Genomic DNA, 23,744 nt, shown 5'->3' with positions numbered 1-23,744 from the left:
AAATCTCCTCCTTTAAATTTATTTATTCTAAAGGAAAAGAAAATGTTTCTTAAAAAAGTACGAAATTTTTACATGGCTTCAAGGTAAGTTATTAGATAACAGCTACTAACAACGACAGGACCAAGATTCCTTCAGCTGGGTGATCAAATTCTACCTGGCAAAAAATGCGACTCGCCCCGGGTAGCTACTAACAGTCAAACATTTTAAGTCAACACTAAATTGTGAACGAAGCAAAACTTTTTAAGCTAAAAATGAAGCCAACACTTTGTAAATAAGCAATTTAACGAATAAAAAAGCCAACTCAAAGTCCATGTACTCCATTTATAAAACTATCTCACTTAAGTGTGCTATCATCTGCTCTTCATGTCAGCATGCACATCTACATTGTTCTAGTTCGGGTTAAGCAAGGCTTTAGCCTCTACCATAGAAATGTTTTGGCAGTTTAACCATGATGGAAATCAGAGCAGATGTTTTGTGAACCTAGTCTTTTGCTTATATCAACACAACCCAAAGATTTAACAATTTATTATTAACAGTCTTCTATGATAATCTACTGGGAATCCCAACTGTTGATGAAAAGACTTCTTCAATCATCATCTCCACTGACATGACACTTTGAATATGTGAAATCTGGTCAAAAGAAAATGCAGGAAAATGTTTATATGCTTTTTATTTAAATTCTGCAAACTGAATTGGAGGGATATCAATTGTGTTCTTTAGTAGTTCTTACACTTTAGTGTGAAGAATCACTTGTGGAGCTTGTTAAACAACAGATGCCCTAACCTGTTCAAGACCTAAAACTGCATTTTTAACAAACACATAAGACGAATTATGATGCAGGTGGTTCCTGGATCACAGGGACTCTACAGCACTGATCACAAACTTCCTTTGATCGGATAACTACTAGCAGTGCTTCAGGAGTTACACAGAGTTTTAAAGATTTGGTCATGAACACAAATCAACAAGAACAGGGGAGGCGGGAGCAGACTTTAAAGCATGATGTTGGCAGTAAAGTAACTGGCATATGCTTGTTGCTTTTGAAATGGTGTCTTACACCACATTATGGATAGAATTTTAGGTTTAGATCTCTTATTTTAGAAGCAGAATGACGTTACAGCACTGACTTACAACTAGGACAGATAATTTGAGGATTCAAATAACCATCTGGGAAATTTTCTGTTGGGAAAAAAAAAAAAAAAAGCGTTGACATTTATACCCTGCCTTGTTCCAAAAAAATTTAAAGCCACAGAACAGCTGTTTTGTTAACTGAAACCAATTAAAATTCAAAAGCTTTACTGTACTAATTCTTTCTTTACCAACACTTAGAAACACTAAGTGCTCCTTTACCAACACTCTCAAAACTGACATTTTCAGATGTTGGCAGATTAAGCTATTAAAGAAGGGAAACGATAATTTCCACAGCCAGGGTATAAATCAGCTAATTGGGAAAACAATTCAAAGGCACATGAATCTATTTATGTAAAAAAAAAATTAAATCTAGAGGTTATCCATTTTACACTAATGAAAAAAAAAAACACCCAGTTCTTTCTTTTCTTGAAAAATGACCGTCAGCAAACATGGGGCAGCTCAGAAACCCTGTGACACAGTTAAAAAAAAAAAACAACACAAAAATACCACTTTCTCAGGAATTATTTCTTTAAAAGGGGTACCAGAATAGGCATGATCACATCAAAAGCCTTCGTTCGCTTTTTTTTTTTTTTAAATAAACAAAGAGACAGGATCATCTGAAGTGCCATGCAAACCCAACCAACCACTGTCAACATCCTGCTTTTTTGATGGACCCGGCTCTGCCGAGGGGACAAGCTCAGATTGTGCGAAGTTTCTAAAACGACGGAACACAGTATCTCCGTGGCAGTCGTGGGTCTCTAAGCTGTCGGGGTTCATGCCCATCGACTCCGTTCTCCTTCCTAAGGAGTCGTGAAAGTTTGTCAAGTGAGGAGAGGCGTGGGCAGTGGGTCGGGGGGCACCCTTCTCTTCCTCCCCTCGCAAGATCTCCTCAACAGCCACTCTGGCCCCGGGCATCCCAAACCCAAGAGAGGACCGTGAGTGACAAGCCAGGGCGAGGCTGGAGCCCCCACGGCCCTGCCCCGGGAAGGAGGCCGGAGCGGGGGGCGGTGGCTCCCGGCCTCCAGTCCGAAGGGGGCGGATACTGACCCGAGGACGCCAAGGCCGAGCCCAGCAGCACTGCCCAGAGCAGCAGCGTCAGCCCGAACCGGACCCGCATCCTGCTCCCAAGGGCCGCTGCCACCCCTCGGAGCTGTCTCTTCCGCCTCGGCCACCACCAGCTCAGCCTCCTCCTCCTCCGCCGCCGCCGCCGCCACCTCCGCCTCGCCGCTGCGCTTCCTGCTCTGGTCTTCTTCCTCCACCCCTTCCCAGACCTCCCTGCCCCAGCGGGCAGCCAATACGCGCCCGCCGCCGCGTACGCCTCGCCCAATCGTCGCGGCCCTCCCCGCCCACCTCATTGCCCCGCCCCTGAGGTCAAGGATTCGACCAATCGCGACGCGCAGTTCTCACACCGGCTTTCTCGGTTGGACCACGGCCTCAGCGACATGGCCCCAACTAATTGGTGAGCTCCTTGGTTTAACCATCCCGGAATCGGAGCGAGAGTCCGGAATTGGACGAGGTTAGTCACCCTAGAGACTACAATTCCCACAATGCACTTCATGGGCCTCTCGCTTTGGTATGGGCTCCTGGGAAACGTAGTCCGTCGCGGGGCAATATCTAAAAGCGCCGGTTCTGTAGAAGTTAAGAGAGCTTAGCTAACACCTGAACCAGACGCCCTCTCAAGACCAAGAACCCAGAGGGTTTTTTTTGTGTTTTTTTTTGGCGCCAAGTAAATATCAAGAAGGGGCCTCTCAGGTGGCGCTAGTGGTAAAGAATCCTCCTGCCAATGCAGGAGACCTGGGTTCGATCCCTGGGTCGCAGAAGCACCCCTAGAGGAGGAAATGGCACCCCACTTCAGTATTCTTACCTGGAAAATTCCATGGACAGAGGAGCCTGGCAGGCAACAGTTTGTGGGGCCCTCAAAGAGTCCCCCGGGACTGAGCGACCGAGTGCACACACATTATAAGGTTAAGAGTTTGTAGTGTGTTAAGCTCTTCTTACTCTTAGTTTTATTTAGAGTTTGGATTGAGCATAGTGATAACAGCACTGAGGAAAAAATACAAGGGCTAGACTGAGCGAGGTGTTTCTTTTTAACTTAAATGAAACAGTACCTGGTATAGGGATACCAGGTTGGCACTCACTAACCGGCCTCCTTGCCCCTAAAAAAGGAAAGGAAATAAATCCTACCAGGTACCAGAAAAAACATCAACTTCTGCTTTATTGATTATGCCAAACCCTTTGACTCTGTAGATCACAGCAAACTGGAAAATTCTTCAAGAGATGGGAATACCAGACTACCTTACCTGCATCCTGAGAAATCTGTATGCAGGTCAAGAAGCAACAGTTGGAACCGGACATGGAACAACAGACTGGTTCCAAATTGGGAAAGGAGTACATCAAGGCTGTATGTTGTCACCCTGCTTGTTTAACTTACATGCAGCATACATCATGTAAAATGCTAGGCTGGATGAAGCACAAGCTGGAATCAAGATTGCCAGGAGAAATATCAATAACCTCAGATATGCAGATGACACCACTCTTATGGCAGAAAGCGAAGAAGAACTGAAGAGCCTCTTGATGAAAGTCAAAGAGGAGAGTGAAAAAGCTGGCTTAAAACTCAACGTTCAGAAAACAAAGATCATGGCATCTGGTCCCATCACTTCATGGCAAACAGATGGGGAAACAATGGAAAGAAACAGTGACAGACTATTTTCTTGGGCTTCAAAATCACTGCAGATGGTGACTGCAGCCATGAAATTAAAAGATGCTTGATCCTTGGAAGAAAAACCATGACCAACCTAGACAGCATATTAAAAAGCAGAGACATTACTTTGCTGACAAAAGTTGATCTAGTCAAAGCTATGGCTTTTCCAGTAGTCATGTATGGATGTGAGAGTTGGACTGTAAAGGCAGCTGAACACCAAAGAATTGATGCTTTTGAACTGTGGTGTTGGAGAAGACTCTTGAGAGTCCCTTGGACTGCAAGGAGATCCAACCAGTCAATCCTAAAGAAAATCAACCCTGAATATTCATTGGAAGGACTGATTCTGAAACTGAAACTCCAATCCTTTGGCCACCTGATGCGAAGAATAGACTTATTGGAAAAGACCCTGATGCTGGGAAAGATTGAGGGCAGGAGGAGAAGGGGATGGCCAAGGATGAGATGGTTGGATGATATCACCGAGTCAATGGACATGAGTTTGAGCAAGCTCCAGGAGTTATTGATGGACAGGGAAGCCTGGCGTGCTGCAGTCCATGAGTCGCAAAGAGTCAGACACAGCTGAGCAACTGAACCAACTAACAGATCATGTCAATGCTACTTATTTTTACAAGGGTCACCAGATAATAATAATCTGGAAAAGGGGGTCAACAGTCTTTGAAAAACCCTTTCACACATTTGTGCTCATCCCTCTCCTTTTGTCAAGTCACATTGTCCTCTTCATTGACTACCTAGGTCTTCGGTTGACTAGGTTCGGGTGTCTAGGTTGACATATTTGGAGATAAAGGTGACAGTGATTACATTGCGGAAGTGGAAATAGTCTTGTGTGTTCAGTACCAACTCCAGTATGCTCTCACGAGGAAGCAGGGCAGAGGCTTAATGTTCCTGCTCCTTCATCAAATTGTGTCATTCTGTTTTCCTTAGCATTCACCCACAGTCAACTGTCAGGTCTGGAACTTAGACATTCTGAGTTCGGGATTTTGGAGAAGTTCACACTGGACACGAATCTTGATACCGTTTGTGTTCCATCTTCTCTGATGAAGAGTCCTCTTTTCCAGGAAAAGGATAAAAAAAAATGTTGTTCAACATTCACACTGGAGAGGATGAAGGACAAATACTGTCCCATGAAAAAGAGTTCTCTTTTCTAATACTGTCTTACCACAATTCATCTCTATTTTTGTCACTAACAGTGCTTCCTTAGGGTTCCTCTGATTTTAAATTATAGAGTAAAATCTAGTATATTATGTGGCCATTTCCCCCTTTCTCACTGAAAGCTTCCCTGCTGGCCCTCATTTTCCCTACTTGCTTGATGCACCTGAGTTCTAGCCATATTCACCAACACCATTCTCTCTTTTCTCTAACCTAAACTACATACCACGGCCAGATTAATTTTCCTTAAACACTGCTTTCATCTGCTTTTTCAAAATTTTCCAATGACTGGCTTTGTCATAAAATAAAAAAAAAAATTAGAACTTCTACTGCCAAAATAGGAACTTGTACAAACCGTTCTACTTTCTTGGGGGGATTATTGGGAAAGAAACTTCTGCCTTCCACAAGAGAAGCAGTGATTATCTGATTGATAAGATTGAGGAAAGCTCACTGCTTGGTTAAGATCTAACTTCATCGTTTTTCATCTTTTTTCTTTACTGAGTGCTTCTTACATTGAAGGCCCTGTGCTAGGCACTGCAATGACAAATTGCCAACTTCTCTTTCACTATCTTCTTGACTTCTGCATTAACACTCTCTTGTTTTCTCTTGGGCTCCTTTGCCATCTGCCCATTGCTCTGCTGCTGCTTCTTAACCACAACCCTGGCATCTTCCCAGTTTCACTGGCATTTCATCTTAGCTGAGCCTTCTCCTTTCAGGCCAGTCTTCATTAATCCTTATTTCTCTAAGTGTCTGCGGAACAGTCACAAACTTGCCTTTTAAATTGGTGGTAGTTTGCTGAGAACAAAGACAATTATACAATTAAGTATATAGGTATATAGCATTGAACTTGTCATCTACTGGCCTTAGATGATTATTCGTTGATTAATGATGTGTGTGCTCAGTTTTGCATTGTGTCCAGCTGTTTGTGACCCCATGGACTATAGCCTGCCAGGCTCCTCTGCCCGTGGAATTTTCCAGGCAAGAATATTGGAATGGGGTGCCATTTCTTCCTACTCCAGGGGAGCTTCCAGACCCAGAGATTGAACCCAAGTCTCCTGCATTGGCAGGTGGATTCTTTACCGCTAGTGCCTCCTGGGGGGCCCTGATTAATAGATACACCTTACCAATAAAGTGTTCTAACAATATTTTCAAACCACATGTTGTGTACCATAGATTAAACTTAAAATATCTACCATAATTTTTTTTTCTTTTTTTTTTTTTTAATTTTTTTATTAGTTGGAGGCTAATTACTTCACAACATTTCAGTGGGTTTTGTCATACATTGATATGAATCAGCCATAGATTTACACTTATTCCCCATCCCGATCCCCCCTCCCATCTCCCTCTCCACCCGATTCCTCTGGGTCTTCCCAGTGCACCAGGCCCAAGCACTTGTCTCATGCATCCCACCTGGGCTGGTGATCTGTTTCACCATAGATAGTATACATGGTGTTCTTTTGAAACATCCCACCCTCACCTTCTCCCACAGAGTTCAAAAGTCTGTTCTGTATTTCTGTGTCTCTTTTTCTGTTTTGCATATAGGGTTATCATTACCATCTTTCTAAATTCCATATATATGTGTTAGTATGCTGTAATGTTCTTTATCTTTCTGGCTTACTTCACTCTGTATAAGGGGCTCCAGTTTCATCCATCTCATTAGGACTGGTTCAAATGAATTCTTTTTGACGGCTGAGTAAAATTCCATGGTGTATATGTACCACAGCTTCCGTATCCATTCATCTGCTGATGGGCATCTAGGTTGCTTCCATGTCCTGGCTATTATAAACAGTGCTGCGATGAACATTGGGGTGCACGTGTCTCTTTCAGATCTGGTTTCCTCAGTGTGTATGCCCAGAAGTGGTATTGCTGGGCCATATGGCAGTTCTATTTCCAGTTTTTTAAGGAATCTCCACACTGTTTTCCATAGTGGCTGTACTAGTTTGCATTCCCACCAACAGTGTAAGAGGGTTCCCTTTTCTCCACAGCCTCTCCAGCATTTATTGCTTGTAGACTTTTGGATAGCAGCCATCCTGACTGGTGTGTAATGGTACCTCATTGTGGTTTTGATTTGCATTTCTCTAATAATGAGTGATGTTGAGCACCTTTTCATGTGTTTGTTAGCCATCTGTATGTCTTCTTTGGAGAAATGTCTGTTTAGTTCTCTGGCCCATTTTTTGATTGGGTCATTTATTTTTCTGGAATTGAGCTGCAGGAGTTGCTTGTATATTTTTGAGATTAATCCTTTGTCTGTTTCTTCATTTGCTATTATTTTCTCCCAATCTGACGGCTGTCTTTTCACCTTACTTATAGTTTCTTTTGTAGTGCAAAAGCTTTTAAGTTTCATTAGATCCCATTTGTTTAGTTTTGCTTTTATTTCCAATATTCTGGGAGGTGGGTCATAGAGGATCTTGCTGTGATTTATGTCAGAGAGTGTTTTGCCTATGTTCTCCTCTAGGAGTTTTATAGTTTCTGGTCTTACATTTAGATCTTTAATCCATTTTGAGTTTATTTTTGTGTATGGTGTTAGAAAGTGTTCTAGTTTCATTCTTTTGCAAGTGGTTGACCAGTTTTCCCAGCACCACTTGTTAAAGAGGTTGTCTTTTTTCCATTGTATATCCTTGCCTCCTTTGTCAAAGATAAGGTGTCCATAGGTTCGTGGATTTATCTCTGGGCTTTCTATTCTGTTCCATTGGTCTATATTTCTGTCTTTGTGCCAGTACCACACTGTCTTGATGACTGTGGCTTTGTAGTAGAGTCTGAAGTCAGGCAGGTTGATTCCTCCAGTTCCATTCTTCTTTTTCAAGATTACTTTGGCTATTCGAGGTTTTTTGTATTTCCATACAAATTGTGAAATTCTTTGGTCTAGTTCTGTGAAAAATACCGTTGGTAGCTTGATAGGGATTGCATTGAATCTATAGATTGCTTTGGGTAGAATAGCCATTTTGACAATATTGATTCTTCCAATCCATGAACACGGTATGTTTCTCCATCTGTTTGTGTCCTCTTTGATTTCTTTGATCAGTGTTTTATAGTTTTCTATGTATAGGTCTTTTGTTTCTTTAGGTAGATATACTCCTAAGTATTTTATTCTTTTTGTTGCAATGGTGAATGGTATTGTTTCCTTAATTTCTCTTTCTGTTTTTTCATTGTTAGTATATAGGAATGCAAGGGATTTCTGTGTGTTAATTTTATATCCTGCAACTTTACTATATTCGTTGATCAGTTCTAGTAATTTTCTGGTAGAGTCTTTAGGGTTTTCTATATAGAGGATCATGTCATCTGCAAACAGTGAGAGTTTCACTTCTTCTTTTCCTATCTGGATTCCTTTTACTTCTTTTTCTGCTCTGATTGCTGTGGCCAAAACTTCCAACACTATGTTGAACAGTAGTGGTGAGAGTGGGCACCCTTGTCTTGTTCCTGATTTCAGGGGAAATGCTTTCAATTTTTCACCATTGAGGGTGATGCTTGCTGTGGGTTTGTCATATATAGCTTTTATTATGTTGAGGTATGTTCCTTCTATTCCTGCTTTTTGGAGAGTTTTAATCATAAATGAGTGTTGAATTTTGTCAAAGGCTTTCTCTGCATCTATTGAGATAATCATATGGTTTTTATCTTTCAATTTGTTAATGTGGTGTATTACATTGATTGATTTGCGGATATTGAAGAATCCTTGCATTCCTGGGATAAAGCCCACTTGGTCGTGGTGTATGATTTTTTTAATATGTTGTTGGATTCTGTTTGCTAGAATTTTGTTAAGGATTTTTGCATCTATGTTCATCAGTGATATTGGCCTGTAGTTTTCTTTTTTTGTGGCATCTTTGTCAGGTTTTGGAATTAGGGTGATGGTGGCCTCATAGAATGAGTTTGGAAGTTTACCTTCTTCTGCAATTTTCTGGAAGAGTTTGAGTAAGATAGGTGTTAGCTCTTCTCTAAATTTTTGGTAGAATTCAGCTGTGAAGCCATCTGGTCCTGGGCTTTTGTTTGCTGGAAGATTTTTTATTACAGTTTCGATTTCCTTGCCTGTGATGGGTCTGTTAAGATCTTCTATTTCTTCCTGGTTCAGTTTTGGAAAGTTATACTTTTCTAAGAATTTGTCCATTTCATCCAAGTTGTCCATTTTATTGGCATAGAGCTGCTGGTAGTAGTCTCTTATGATCCTTTGTATTTCAGTGTTGTCTGTTGTGATCTCTCCATTTTCATTTCTAATTTTGTTAATTTGGTTCTTCTCTCTTTGTTTCTTAATGAGTCTTGCTAATGGTTTTTCAATTTTGTTTATTTTTTCAAAAAACCAGCTTTTAGCTTTGTTGATTTTTGCTATGGTCTCTTTAGTTTCTATTGCATTTATTTCTGCCTTAATTTTTAAGATTTCTTTCCTTCTGCTAACCCTGGGGTTCTTCATTTCTTCCTTCTCTAATTGCTTTAGGTGTAGAGTTAGGTTATTTATTTGGCTTTTTTCTTGTTTCTTGATGTAAGCCTGTAATGCTATGAACCTTCCCCTTAGCACTGCTTTTACAGTGTCCCATAGGTTTTGGGTTGTTGTGTTTTCATTTTCATTCATTTCTATACATATTTTGATTTCTTTTTTGATTTCTTCTATGATTTGTTGGTTATTCAGAAGCGTGTTATTTAGCCTCCAGGTGTTTGAATTTTTAACAATTTTTTTCCTGTAATTGAGATCTAATCTTACTGCACTGTGGTCAGAAAAGATGACTGGAATGATTTCAATTTTTTTGAATTTTCCAAGACTAGATTTATGGCCCAGGATGTGATCTATTCTGGAGAAGGTTCCGTGTGCACTTGAGAAAAAGGTGAAGTTGATTGTTTTGGGGTGAAATGTCCTATAGATATCAATTAGGTCTAGCTGGTCCATTGTGTCATTTAAAGTTTGTGTTTCCTTGTTAATTTTCTGTTTAGTTGATCTATCCATAGTTGTGAGTGGGGTATTAAAGTCTCCCACTATTATTGTGTTACTATTAATTTCCTCTTTCATACTCGTTAGTGTTTGCCGTACATATTGCGGTGCTCCTATGTTGGGTGCATATATATTTATAATTGTTATATCTTCTTCTTGGATTGATCCTTTGATCATTATGTAGTGTCCTTCTTTGTCTCTTTTCACAGCTTTTATTTGAAAGTCTATTTTATCTGATATGAGTATTGCGACTCCTGCTTTCTTTTGGTCTCCATTTGCATGAAATATTTTTTTCCAGCCCTTCACTTTTAGTCTGTATGTGTCTCTTGTTTTGAGGTGGGTCTCTTGTAGACAGCATATATGGGGGTCTTGTTTTTGTATCCATTCAGCCAATCTTTGTCTTTTGGTTGGGGCATTCAACCCATTTACATTTAGGGTAATTATTGATAAGTGTGGTCCCGTTGCCATTTACTTTGTTGTTTTGGGTTCACGTTTATACAACCTTTCTGCATTTCCTGTCTAGAGAAGATCCTTTAGCATTTGTTGAAGAGCTGGTTTGGTGGTGCTGAATTCTCTCAGCTTTTGCTTATCTGTAAAGCTTTTGAGTTCTCCTTCATATCTGAATGAGATCCTTGCTGGATACAGTAATCTAGGTTGTAGATTATTCTCTTTCATTACTTTCAGGACGTCCTGCCATTCCCTTCTGGCCTGGAGGGTTTCTATTGATAGGTCAGCTGTTATCCTTATGGGAATCCCTTTGTGTGTTATTTGTTGTTTTTCCCTTGCTGCTTTTAATATTTGTTCTTTGTGTTTGATCTTTGTTAGTTTGATTAATATGTGTCTTGGGGTGTTTCGCCTTGGGTTTATCCTGTTTGGGACTCTCTGGGTTTCTTGGACTTGAGTGGCTATTTCCTTCCCCATTTTAGGGAAGTTTTCAGCTATTATCTCCTCGAGTATTTTCTCATGGCCTTTCTTTTTGTCTTCTTCTTCTGGAACTCCTATGATTCGAATGTTGGGGCGTTTCACAGTGTCCCAGAGGTCCCTGAGGTTGTCCTCATTTCTTTTGATCCTTTTTTCTTTTTTCCTCTCTGCTTCATTTATTTCCACCATTTTATCTTCTACCTCACTTATCCTATCTTCTGCCTCCGTTATTCTACTCTTGGTTCCCTCCAAAGTGTTTTTGATCTCATTCATTGCATTGTTCATTTTTAATTGACTCTTTTTTATTTCTTCTAGGTCTTTATTAAACAATTCTTGTATCTTTTCAATCTTTGTCTCCAGGCTATTTATCTGTAACTCCATTTTGTTTTCAAGATTTTGGATCATTTTTATTATCATTATTCTAAATTCTTTTTCAGGTAGATTCCCTATCTCCTCCTCTTTTGTTTGACTTGGTGGGCATTTTTCATGTTCCTTTACCTGTTGGGTATTTCTTTGCCTTTTCATCTTGTTTAGATTGCTGTGTCTGGAGTGGACTTTCTGTATTCTGGAGGTCTGTGGTTCCTTTTTATTGTGGAGGATTTACCCAGTGGGTGGGGTTAGACGATTGGCTTGTCAAGGTTTCCCGGTTAGGGAAGCTTGCGTCAGTGTACTGGTGCGTGGAACTTGATTTCTTCTTTTTGGAGAGCAATGGAGTGCCCAGTAATGAGTTTTGAGATGGGTCTATGTGTTAGGTGTCACCTTGGGCAGCCTGTATGTTGACATTCGGGGCTATGTTCCTGTGTTGCTGGAGAATTTGCGTGGTATGTCTTGCTCTAAAACTTACTGGCTCTTGGGTGGTGGTTGGTTTCAGTGTAGGTATGGAGGCTTTTGGACGGTCACTTATTGCTTAAAGTTCCATGTAGTCAGGAGTTTTCTGGTGTTCTCAGGTTTTGGGCTTAAGTTTCCTGCCTCTGGATTTCAGTTTTATTCTTCCTGTAGTCTCAGGACTTCTCCAACTATACAGCACTGATAATAAAACTTCTAGGTTAATGGCGAAAAGATTCTCCCCTGTTAGGGACACCCAGAGAGGTTCACAGAGTTACATGAACAGGAGAAAAGGGAGGAGGGAGATAGAGATGAGCAGGAGGAGAAAAAGGGGGACTCAAGAGGAGAGAGACAGATCTACGCAGCTGTCTGTTCCCAGAGTGTTCTCCGTATCTCAGACACCTACAAGGATTCACAGAATTGGATTGGGAAGAGAAGGGGAAAGGAGGAAATAGAGGTGTTCTGAGGTAGAAAACAGAGAGTCAAGATTGGGAGAGAATAATCTTCGGTTTAAAGATAGGGCTTCTCTTTTTTTTTTTTTTGGTAAGGTTATAGTGTAGTGAAAATGAAAATGAAGAGTAGTAGAGGAGTTCTAGAGGACTTTAAAAGAAATAAGAGAAAAAGAAAAATAGAAAATAAAAGAGAAAACGGAAAGGAAAAAAAAGAAGAAAAAAGTAGAAAAAGAAAAAAAAACAAAAAAAAAAAAAAAAGAAAGAAGAAAAAAAAAATTTTTTTCCCCCTAATTAAAAAAATCGTAAAAATCTATGAAAATGAAAGTTAAGGAGTAATGGGGGAGTAATAGGGAATTTTAAAGGAAAATAAAAGAGAAAAAATAAAAAAGAAAAAATATAAAAAGAAAAAAAATTTTTTTTTTTTTTTCCTTACTTAGAAAAAAAAAAGTAAAAATATATCTAGGAGTTTCTCTGGAGCTGTTGCGGTCAGTGTGGGTTCGGCTCAGTTTCAGATAGCTCCTCGTTCCAGCTTACACTTCTCGATATCTACAGGGCCCTTCCGTGAAGTCGGTGTTTCCTAGAGGGATTTTAATCTGTTGCACCAGTCCCTTCTGAAGCGGTTCCCTTTGTTTATTTGGCTTCTGTTTGCCGGTCTCTTCAGAGCCTCATTTCCGCCCTGACACAGGCGGGCGGAGGTGGACTGTTATTCAGTTAACTAGTTCCGTTGCGCTGCTAGGAGGGGCTGACGCTGCGGGGATGGGCTGGCGCTGCGGGGCGGGGCTGACGCTGCGGGGAGGGGCTGGCCCTGCGGGGGCGGGCTGGCGCTGCCGGGAGGGGCTGATGCTGCTTTCTCCGTCTGCGCTGCTCAGGCTCCCGGCTGTTCCACATGGAGCGCGCCCCGCGCTGCGCTAGGTTCCAGCCCTCGGGTGTTACACAAAAGCGCGGAAGGAAAAGCTGCGCCTGCTGTCTGTGCCTTCCCCGTCAGAGCGGTCCAGGCAGCGAGGGGCTTGATGGGCGCACTATCCCCAGGTGTGGCGCACTCACTCCCTTCCGCGGACCTAGTCTCAGTTTCCGCTGGCGCCCGACGGGTGCGCGCGCCTTCCGCCCTCTGCGTCCCCAGCCCCAGTCCCCGCCCGCGCCAGTCGGGTGTCTGCGCCCTGTGTCTCGCCGCGACCTTCCCCTCCCCCCTGCCTCCTGCCTCCGGCGGGGCTGGGCGGGTCCTCAGCCTGCGACCTCTTCTTGGGACTTTCTCCGTCCCTTTGTTCTGCGAACGGCCGGCAGTGTGTTCCGGCCGGTTAATTTTCTCTCTTTTGGTCTCCCACAGTTCAAGTTGGCACCTCACAGAAGCTCCCTCCGATTGTCCTCAGGGCACTCAGGCCCGGACCCTAGCCCAAGCAAGGCCGCCTAAGACTCCCTTCCCGGGACGGGTCTCCGTCCTTAGCTCTTTTGTCTCACTTTTTATCTTTTATATTTTGTCCTACCTTCTTTCGAAGACAATGGTCTGCTTTTCTGGGCGCCTGATGACCTCAGCTAGCGATCAGAAGTTGTTTTGTGAGGTTTGCTCTGCATTCAGTTATTCTTTTGATGAATTTGTAGGAGAGAAAGTGGTCTCCCCGTCCTACTCCTCCGCCATCTTGGCTCCTCCTCCCATAATTTTATCTTACAGGAAATATTAAGGAGCCCTTGTGCCCCTATTACACAGGAAATTTACTTCACTCCTATTCACCTCATCTGAAAAACAGATACGTTGATCATTCCCTCTTCACCAGGTCACTAGGTCTATTGTGAAGTTCAAAAGAGATATGGGGTGAGGAGGAGTGATTTCTTCATTATAGAATGGCCTACACACGTTATTTCTTACTGATTCTTTGAGGCAAAGGAGCAAAACAAGTTAAAATTAGTTTTTATTAAGACTGATAAAGTTAGCTTTATTACCTTAATTTGAAAAGGGTTTGGAGCTACTAAAGCTACTGTCTTAGGTCAGCAATGAGTTACTGACATGTTCTGAGACCTTAAATCCCTGGGGAAATTCCAAGCCTCCTGAGCAGGTCTATAATATGGTGTGGGAAAGCCAGGTTTATTTTGTCAGCCTGCTATCTTGCATGATGATTAATTAGTGAAAAGGTTATAAATTTTCCATGGCTTTATCCAGATTGAGCATACACTCCTCAAGGTTTCCTGCCAACATTCCCAGTTAAGTTGTATACTCAGTCAATTTGCACAAAATGTTAGCATTACTTATTAATTCATAGACTGCTTTACTATTTGCTCAGCTGTCTGTACCCTGTTCTACTTGCTCATGTCAGTGTTCTAGGTCGTTGTTACAGATTTCCAAGTTACAGAACACCTTTTTGCTCTGCATTACGACACAGCATAGGACCCAGAGGAGGTAGACAATAAGTGGCTTGTTATTCCATTGAAATTGATGTGACCTTATTCTATTGAAATGAATCAAACAATCCACAACTATTCAGAACCTCCGGAATGTGTTGAACACGTGAATCAGCTTGCTCTTTGTTTAAAGATGGTGAGATAGCCCTCAGAGCCTTTTCTTGAGAACAGAATGGTGATCAGCATCTCTAGTCAAGTATCCTTACCCGTGTTATTTTTAGAGATCTATTTGAGTTGGCAAAAATGTGTGAAGGCTCCAGTGCTTGAATTATCAGATCCGCCAGTGCAGAATTAGGGAGAGATGAGGAATTGTAGGTTTTCCCCTCGGGGCTTGGAGAAGAAGGTACTTTCTTTCAGGTAGATGAGGGGAATCAGAATCATTATTTTTGTGTTTGTTTTTCATGGATAAATGAAAATATAGGTCCTTGCATCATATTGTAAGGTAGAACCTGGCATCTCTTTCTGTACATTCTGAGCTTCTTGAGTAAGTGGATAACGGTTTTATATCCCATTGTATCACCTGGAATTCCAGATTGTATATGGCAAGTCAATAATTAGTAATCAAAACAAACAAGCTTTAAATGTTTCAGTCACTTTCTGTGATTATAACTGTCTCGTAGAAGTCAAGTGTAGATCCCAGATTGCAGAGAAGTGTATGCTTCTAAGTGTGTATACTACCAAACTACATAAGAAGTGTATACTGCCTAAGTGTGTAGCAACAGAATGAATGGGATTGGGTGTGTGACTGTAAGACTGTTTACCAAGTTTCATCCAGAACTGACATTTACTTTGGAGGTGTGTATTCTTCCTGAGCAGTATTGACTTACAACAGATAAAGGAAAAGTCAGGATACCTTTATACCTTGAATAAACAGACAGGCATCATTTGACCTGGCTTTTTCATAACTTTAACTTCCCTGGTGGCTCAGACAGTAAAGCATCTGCATACAATGCAGGAAACCCGGGTTCCATCCCTGGTTTGGGAAGATCCCCTGGAGAAGGAAATGGCAACCCACTTCAGTATTCTTGCCTGGAAAATCCCATGGACGGAGGAGCCTGGTAGGCTAGAGTCCATGGGGCTGCAAAGAGTCAGACACAACTGAGTGACTTCACTTTCTTTTCACTTCTTTCTGAAGAAAGGCTGGATTATAATTAAATTTCAACAAGAATTTGATTAAGTGAATCTTAGAAAATGGAGATAAACCAATGGGAGCTCCTATTAGATTCAGAATACTTAGCTTCTCTGTAGATGGCAGTGTGTTTCATTTGTGAATGTTGGGTTGGGAACATTATGTTCATAGGATAATCTTTCCTTTCTTCCTTCATCGGTTCAACAAATATTTGGGTGGCAGTCAATGCCCTGCAGACAAAGATCAACCAAAGGAAGACACCAGTCATCGAACATACTAGGTTTAGTACTTACTGCAATGAGGAAGAACACACACACCATAGGGTGTCTCAGGATGGGGGATTTAAATGAAAACTGTTACAGGATTTGGGCTTTAGCTGGGTGGTTTGTGGGAGAATCCAGGGAAGCCAGGTTTACTCTGGATGCTTACTGGATGCTATTAGAAGTACCCCTGACTTCTATAATTTGGTAGAAATTTGGTATAATTTGGCAGAAATCAATTGATAAACCTCATCTTAAGGGAGAGGAGACTAGAAGGAGGATAAAGCTGTCATCGGTGAAGAAGCAGCAGTTACTCATTTGGGCCAAGAGAGGACGTATTCAGTGTTTTGTGAGTGGCACAGGGAACTGTTTTTGTCTGTGCTTTTGGGTAAAATTATGAAACCATTGTATCTCGGTGTCAGAGTAACCTGTCTGCGGGTGGTATTCTGTGACACTGATTATGTCCAATAGGAGAACAATAGGTGTGCATGCCAAGTATGGCTTCTGAATGTCGGGGGCTGCTCTTTGTTTATCCTTCTCAGCCCCTCCTGGGAGGCCCTTGATCCTTGGGATTCAGTAATCCACACAACACACAAAAGTCACGGAGTTTATAGTCTAGTGGGAGGAGAAAAAAAGAATAAATATATTAGAAGATGATAAATGCTCTAGAGAAAAAACATAGAGCAACAGAAGGAATTAGGATTCTAAGGGGAGGGTTGGGACCACTTAAATTTAAAGAAGGGAGGCCAGGAGGTTTCCCTGTAATAGACATATTTGAACAAAGATTTATATTGATGAGTGTATTAAGCCATAAAGATGTGAGTGAAGACCCTTCGGGAATAAGAAGGAAACAAAGGTTCCAGGGGAAAACCCACCTGTTGTGCTCTAAGAACAGCAAGGAGGCCAGTGCTGCCGAGGGACTTGCAGGTGAACGGGAGGTCAGAGAAGAGATGGGGCTGGATGGTTTAGGGATTTGCTGTCAATATTAAGGGGTAATCAGAACACTACTTTTTAATACTCAGAGACTGACTGTCTTGAAGTGTGGTTTGAATAATGGCCTGGTGCTTTCCCCTATGCTGCGCTGCAATGACCAAACTAATTACACAAACCTCTTTGTTCATCATTTGGCCATATGCTAAAGTGGCGATTTCCCTTGTAGCTCAGCTGGTAGAGAGTCTGCCTGCAATGCAGGAGACATGGGTTTGATTCCTGGGTCAGGAAGATCCCCTGGAGGAGGAAATGGCAATCCACTCCAGTATTCTTGCCTGGAGAATCCCATGGACAGAGGAGCCTGGCGAGCTACAGTCTATGGGGTCCTAAGAGTCAGACATGACTGAGTGTATAAGCACGCACCACGCATATGCTAAAGTAACCAATTAAAACAATTTAATCAAAAGTTTGATTCAGACAGAGTTCTTACACTGGTTAGAAATTGAGATGGATAAGACTAAAATAGCCATTATTAAGAGAAGGATAGTCAAATAAGTATTTTCAAAATATTGAAGTAATACTGTAAATGCAAGCCCTTTCGAAGTAAATTAGGAATTTTGATCATCTCCTATACTTGAATAGGCCCCCACCTATGCTGGGATGACTTCGTATAAATCTAACTCAAAGGGGTGCATTGACAAAATACTAAATATATGTGTTACATATGTTAAAATAATAATCACCAAATATTAATATCAATAAATTTAACAGTAATAAAACAATTAACTAAATAAATATCAATAAATTAAATACAAATTAGTAAATTAAATATATGTTAAGAAATCAAATATATATTCATATATTCAGGGTAAACATGTATATACACAAGCACACATGTATATAATTAAAACAACTGAGAATAAATTGCAGACACGATGCCTCTTTATCCCTACATGTATTAGTGTGTATTTTCTGAAAACAAAGACTTGGAAATCCCATGGAAAGATGAGCATGGCGGGCTACAATCCCTGGGGGTCACAAAAGAGTTGAACACACAACTACTAAACAACAGTAACAAATAATCACAGAACTGTTATCAAAGTTAGGAATTTACCACTGATTCAAATATTGTCGTTTAATCTACCAACGTTATTCAGATTGTCCTGGTTTGTCTGTGTCTGTGCTTTCCCTGAACCTCACTATACTGACATTTTTAAAGTGTTTAAATAAGTTATTTCCTAGAATGTTCCCTAATTTCAATTTGTGCCACGATTAGACTCAGGTTACACACATTTGGTAAGAACACCTCAGAGGTGATGCTGAATTCTTCTCAGGGTGTCATGTCAGGAGCCAAATGCTGTTGGTTAGTCCAAATCCTGGCAATAATAATTTTGATCAATTGGTTAAGGAGAGATGCCTCCAGTATATTTTTCATTTGTAATTAATATGTATCTTGTAGAAGGTACTCTGAGACTGTGTAATTATCTCAGTGGTCCTCAAACATTCACCAACTAGCTTTACAAGGTGTATTCATGTCTCTTGCCTGAACCAAAAATTACTATGGTGATTGACAAATGGTTATTTTCTAATTCCATCGTTCTTTATGAATTTATTATTAGCTTTCTAGCATAGGCAGAGCATTATCTTTTATTTATTCATTTAATTAATTTACATTGGTAAGACCCATGTATTCTTTCAGTTCAGGTCAGCTCAGTTCAGTCACTCAGTGGTGTCTGACTCTTTGCTACCCCATGGACAACAGCACACCAGTCTCCCTGTCCATCACCAACTCCCGGAGTTTACCCAAACTCATGTCCATTGAGTCGGTGATGCCATCCAACCATCTCAACCTCTGTTGTCCCCTTCTCCTCCCACCTTCACTCTTTCCCAGCGTCAGGGTCTTTTCCAATGAGTCAGTTCTTTGCATCAGGTGGCTAAAGTATTGGAGCTTCAGCTTCAGAATCAGTCCTTCCAATGAATATTCAGGACTGATTTCCTTTAGGATGGACTGGTTGGATCTCCTGGCAGTCCAAGGGACTCTCAAGAGTCTTCTCCAACACCACAGTTCAAAAGCATCAGTTCTCTGGAGCTCAGCTTTCTTTATGGTCCAACTCTCACATCCATACATGACCACTTGAAAAATCATAGCCTTGACTAGACGGACCTCTGTTGGCAAAGTAATGTCTCTGCTTTTTAATATGCTGTCTAGGTTGGTCATAACTTTCCTTCCAAGGAGTAAGTGTCTTTTAATTTCATGGCTGCAGTTACCATCTGAAGTGATTTTGGAGCCCCTCAAAATAAAGTCAGCCACTGTTCCCACTGTTTCCTTGTCTGTTTGCCATGAAGTGATGGGACTGAATGCCATGATCTTCGTTTTCTGAATGTTGAGCTTTAAGCCAACTTTTTCACTCTCCTCTTTCACTTTCATCAAGAGGCTTTTTAGTTCCTCTTCACTTTCTGCCATAAGGTTGGTGTCATCTGCATATCTGAGGTAATTGATATTTCTCCTGGCAATCTTGATTCCAGCTTGTGCTTCCTCCAGCCCAGCGTTTCTCATGATGTACTCTGCATATAAGTTAAATAAGCAGGGTGACAATATACAGCCTTGATGTACTCCTTTCCTGATTTGGAACCAGTCTGTTGATTCATGTCCAGTTCTAACTGTTGCTTCCTGACTTGCATATATGTTTCTCAAGAGGCAGGTCGGGTGGTCTGGTATTCCCGTCTCTTTAATCAATAGCTTATCATCTTCATTATCATTATTATTTTGATGTTCAGATCGCCTCAGATTTGACCAGTGTGTACTCCTTCAAACTGACTCCTGCATCTTTTTGACATGTTCCCATCATTTTTTTTTTTTTTGCTTTTCCTAACACAGCACTGGAATCACACATTTCTCCAAAGAAGCCCACTTTCTTTCAGTGGAGAATGGTGTTTTCTTTCCAGGAATACCCATGGCTACTGTGGTTTTAATGCTTCTAAAATCTCTGAGTGGACTAAGTTGGGAAGTGAGTGTCTGTGTGTCTGTGTATGTATATAAGCATGTGAATGCACACACACACACCCATAATACACATATACATAGCCACCCACTTCTGTACCCTTTTCTGTGTTTATGTTTCTATATATTGAAACCTCTGAGGAAATGACCGTCTGACATCCAGAACTGAGCCATAGAGAAAATAGAAGAAAGTATTTGTAGTACTGTACTCTTGAAAAAAATGATCCAGTGATATCAGGGAACTGACTCTTCTTTTCTCGACATAGATGACACGGTAGTAGTGGACTGCATTCTGAAGAGCTGCTGCAAACTTCATGCACCGGCCTACACTCAGGTCCTGTGGTTCAAAAACTCCCAGTGCCTCTTCAAATAAAGACACCTCCCTGCATCATGAATCTCTGCAGTTCTTCAGTTGCTTCTCCTTTCTCTTGTCTCTCTTTATTCTTTCTCTGGTGTCAGGGAATGTTTGATGGGAGGATTCCTACGTGCTGTCTCTCATGAGTCTTTTGTCCCTCTTCAAGCGAAACAGCATGCTGCTCCCAGGGACTGAGGTCATTGTGTGAGGCAGGCTTGGGTCTCCTTTAGTAAATATTCTCTTTAGGACAAAACTGCTTAGTCTCGTTCCCCTTTCTTGAGATATGGATTGTCTCCTGACCTTGTGACTAACATTACCCCTTGTTCCCTTGGTAACGGTTGCTGTACGTTTGGTTTCCTGATCTCTATCATTCCCGAAAGAAGTTTCTTGTACCACAGCCTATATATACTCATAGAAAAATCATTAAAGCACCTTTGCTCCATCAGAGCTTAGGTCCCCAGGTCTTTTCTCTCTCTCTCTCTCTTTCTCTCTTTTACTTTCTTATCGTTGACTCCATACCACCAGGTTCTGGTCCATTAAAGGACCCCAACACTCTGGCCCTCTAATCACACCAGATCTTCATTAGTAAGTTCCTCATGCTGCGAGGAGTTTGTGTGCACCACCTTTTCACCTTGCCCCACTCTCTGAATGATTTTCACCTTTGTTTCCATTGTTATTGATTGGTGATCCTTAGCAGGACCAGCTACATCACCACTGCTTTTGTGTTTCTAGACATCCTGGGCTTGAAAGAAAGATACTATACTCTTGTACACTATACAGTATTATACAGTAAAGTCACAAAAGCATAACTGCTCGTAGAGGATGCATGAATATGTCAATGAATGCCAGACACGTGAACTCACTTAACATGATTGGACATGAGAACATGTGTTCATATCTTTGAAAGTTTGCAACTCAAATGTTCATATGTAGTGGAAGTGTTGTAGATAGGTTTTAAAGTGGATACAACTGGTGGGACTGCAAAGGCTTTCAACTGCTGAGGAAAATTGTTTGATAGTAGTTCTCATACATCAAAATGTACACTTTCAAAATATCCACCTTCTGGTGAATGGATAAACAAGCAGTAGTATATTTAATCAATGGAATACTACTCATCAAAAAAAAAAAAAAAAAAGGAAACGACTAACTGGTTTGTACACATCATGGATAAATCACAAGAACCTTATACCGAGTAAAAGAAACCAGGCAGAAAAGAGAGTACATGATTTTATTCATGTGGCGCTCAAGAACAGGTGGACCTAATTATAGTGAGCACACTCAGAATAGAACCTGCTTGGTGTGAGGGTGGGTAGGGCCACTGGCAAGAGGCAAGATGGAAATTTTGGATGATGGCACCTTCAATGGTCTAATTAGTGGGTAGTTCACAGGAGTAGATACATTTGTTGGAATTCACAGATCCATGCATTTTACTGTATGCAAATGATGCATTGGGGCAGACAAAATAAGGAACCCTCCCAGAAGGTGTCCATGTCCTAATCCCCAAACCTATGACTATGTCACCTTATAAGGTGTAGGACTTTGCTGATGTGACTAAATTAAGGGTCTGGAGATGGGAAGATTCTCCTGGATTATCCAGATGGTCTTAAATCACAATCATTCTTACCAGAGGGAGGCAGGAGGCTCCATGTCAGAAGGAAAAGATGTGACGATGGAGACAGGGGTTGGAGTGATGCCATTGCTGAAAGGGAGTCATGCATCAAGGGAGGCAGACAGCCTCTAAAAGCTGGAAAAGGCAAGGCGTGGGTTTTCCCTTAGAACCTCCAGAAGGAAAACGGCCATGCTAGTTTCTTGGTTTCAGCCTTAGGAGGTCTAGTTTTGGACTTCTGACATCCAGAACTCTAAGAGTATAAATCTGTGTCCCAAACCACTAAATTTCTGGTAGTTTGTTAAAAAGTAAAAGTGAAAGTCACCCAGTCATGTCCAACTCTTTGCAACCCCATGGACTGTAGCCCACCAGCCTCTTATGTCCATGGACTTCTCCAGGCAAGAGTACTGGAGTGGGCTGTCATTCCCTTCTCCAGGGGATCTTTCCAACCCAGGGATCTAACCCAGGTCTCTCGCATTGTGGGCAGATTCTTTACCATCTGAACCACCAGGGAAGCCCATGAATACTGGAGTGGGCAGCCATTCCCTTCTCCGGCAGATCTTCCTGACCCAGAAATGGAACTGGGGTCTCCTTGAATTGCAGGTGGATTCTTTACCAGCTGAGCTACCAGAAAGTCCATAGCCACAATAGGAGACTAATGTAATCCTCATTTTAAAATTCATTTAAAAACATAGCTCTTAAAGAGCAGTCTCATGTGCTACCAAAAAAAAAAAAAAAAAAAAAAAAAAAAGCCATGTTGTAGAACAGACCTGGGTTCCATTCTGGATTGGGTCACCTGCTAGCTCAGCCAGGGAACCTTTGTCAAGTTACACAACACCCCTGAAGCTCAGTTCCTTAATGTACGAACTCAGAATCATTAAATCACTATTGCCTTGCTTCTCAGACCTGTCATGAATACTAAAAGCAATTAAAAAAAGATTCTGTCCAGAGAAGACCAAAAAGGAAAACTTCATTATTGCTGGACTTGTCATCCATCACAAATGCATGACTGACCAATGGTGATTGGGCAGTTTGAATTTTCGCTCTGGTACAAAAGATAATTCGAGTAGAGGGGCAAAGGTCACATGGAGAACTTATCAGGCTGTTCTTGTTCATGTTTTTAAAAACTACTTTTTATTTTGAAATACTTTAAGACTCAAAAGACGTTGCAAAATAAGTTATCTATTCATTTTCAAAGGGTGCTTATTACGTCTACCTATTCCACTCTTACTGGCCATCTGGACAGATCCTAGATTTGCTGAGTGTCCAATCATATTGGAGTAACTAAGTAACAAAAGTAACTAAGGTTTGCTGTGAACTCCCACTGTGGTAGCACTTTAGATACTTGGTTGTCATTTACACTTGATGCTAATGGTAATGTGAGGGAGGTACTTCAGTTTTCCCGATTTTGTAGAGAAACTGAGACATAGAAATGGTTACTAACTTCCCCAAGCTGAATGTGGGCACCAGGATTTCAGCCTGGTTCCTGACTCTAGAGACCAAGCACAAACAGGAAGAAGGTATCCTCCCCATATCACAGAATCACTTAGAGACATTTCTATATTTTGTACATAAATATACATGCAAGGGGGCTTCCCTCGTGGCTCAGTGGTAAAGAATCTGCTTTCCAATGCAGGAGATGTGGGTTCAGTTCCTGGATCGGGAAGATCCCCCGAAGAAGGAAGTGGCGACCCACTCCAGTATTCTTGCCTGGAAAATCCCATGGGCAGAGGAGCCTGGCGGGCTACAGTCCATGGGATCATGAAGAGTAGGACATGACTGAGCAATTAAACAATGAGAGGTGCAAAAGGAGTACACGCACACATATGAGGGATGGATGTTTGTGCTAAGTCAAGGAATAATAAAAAGAGGGGAGGAGAAAATTGGAGACCATCTGGAAACAGTAAGCAACTTTAGCAAATTTTTAAAAGCCCTTGGGACTTCCCTGGTGGTCCAGTGGTTAAGATTT

General features: G+C 41.4%; 1 protein-coding gene across 1 annotated transcript in view; it reads right to left on the bottom strand.

The window, feature by feature from the left end:
• SEL1L (SEL1L adaptor subunit of ERAD E3 ubiquitin ligase) overlaps positions 1–2,362 on the bottom strand; it is a 57,960-nt gene extending 55,598 nt beyond the window's left edge. The window contains exon 1 of the mRNA XM_043919207.1: positions 2,176–2,362. Coding sequence (XP_043775142.1) covers positions 2,176–2,245 — 70 coding nt within the window. The 5' untranslated portion in view covers positions 2,246–2,362. The remainder of the gene's footprint in view (positions 1–2,175) is intronic.
• Positions 2,363–23,744: the final 21,382 nt, after the last annotated feature.

The sequence above is a fragment of the Cervus elaphus genome, chromosome 12 (genome assembly GCF_910594005.1).
Source record: "Cervus elaphus chromosome 12, mCerEla1.1, whole genome shotgun sequence".
Taxonomy (NCBI): Eukaryota; Metazoa; Chordata; class Mammalia; order Artiodactyla; family Cervidae; genus Cervus; species Cervus elaphus.
The sequence above is the reverse complement of the archived record's forward strand: the minus strand, read 5'-3'. Positions and strand labels throughout refer to the sequence as shown.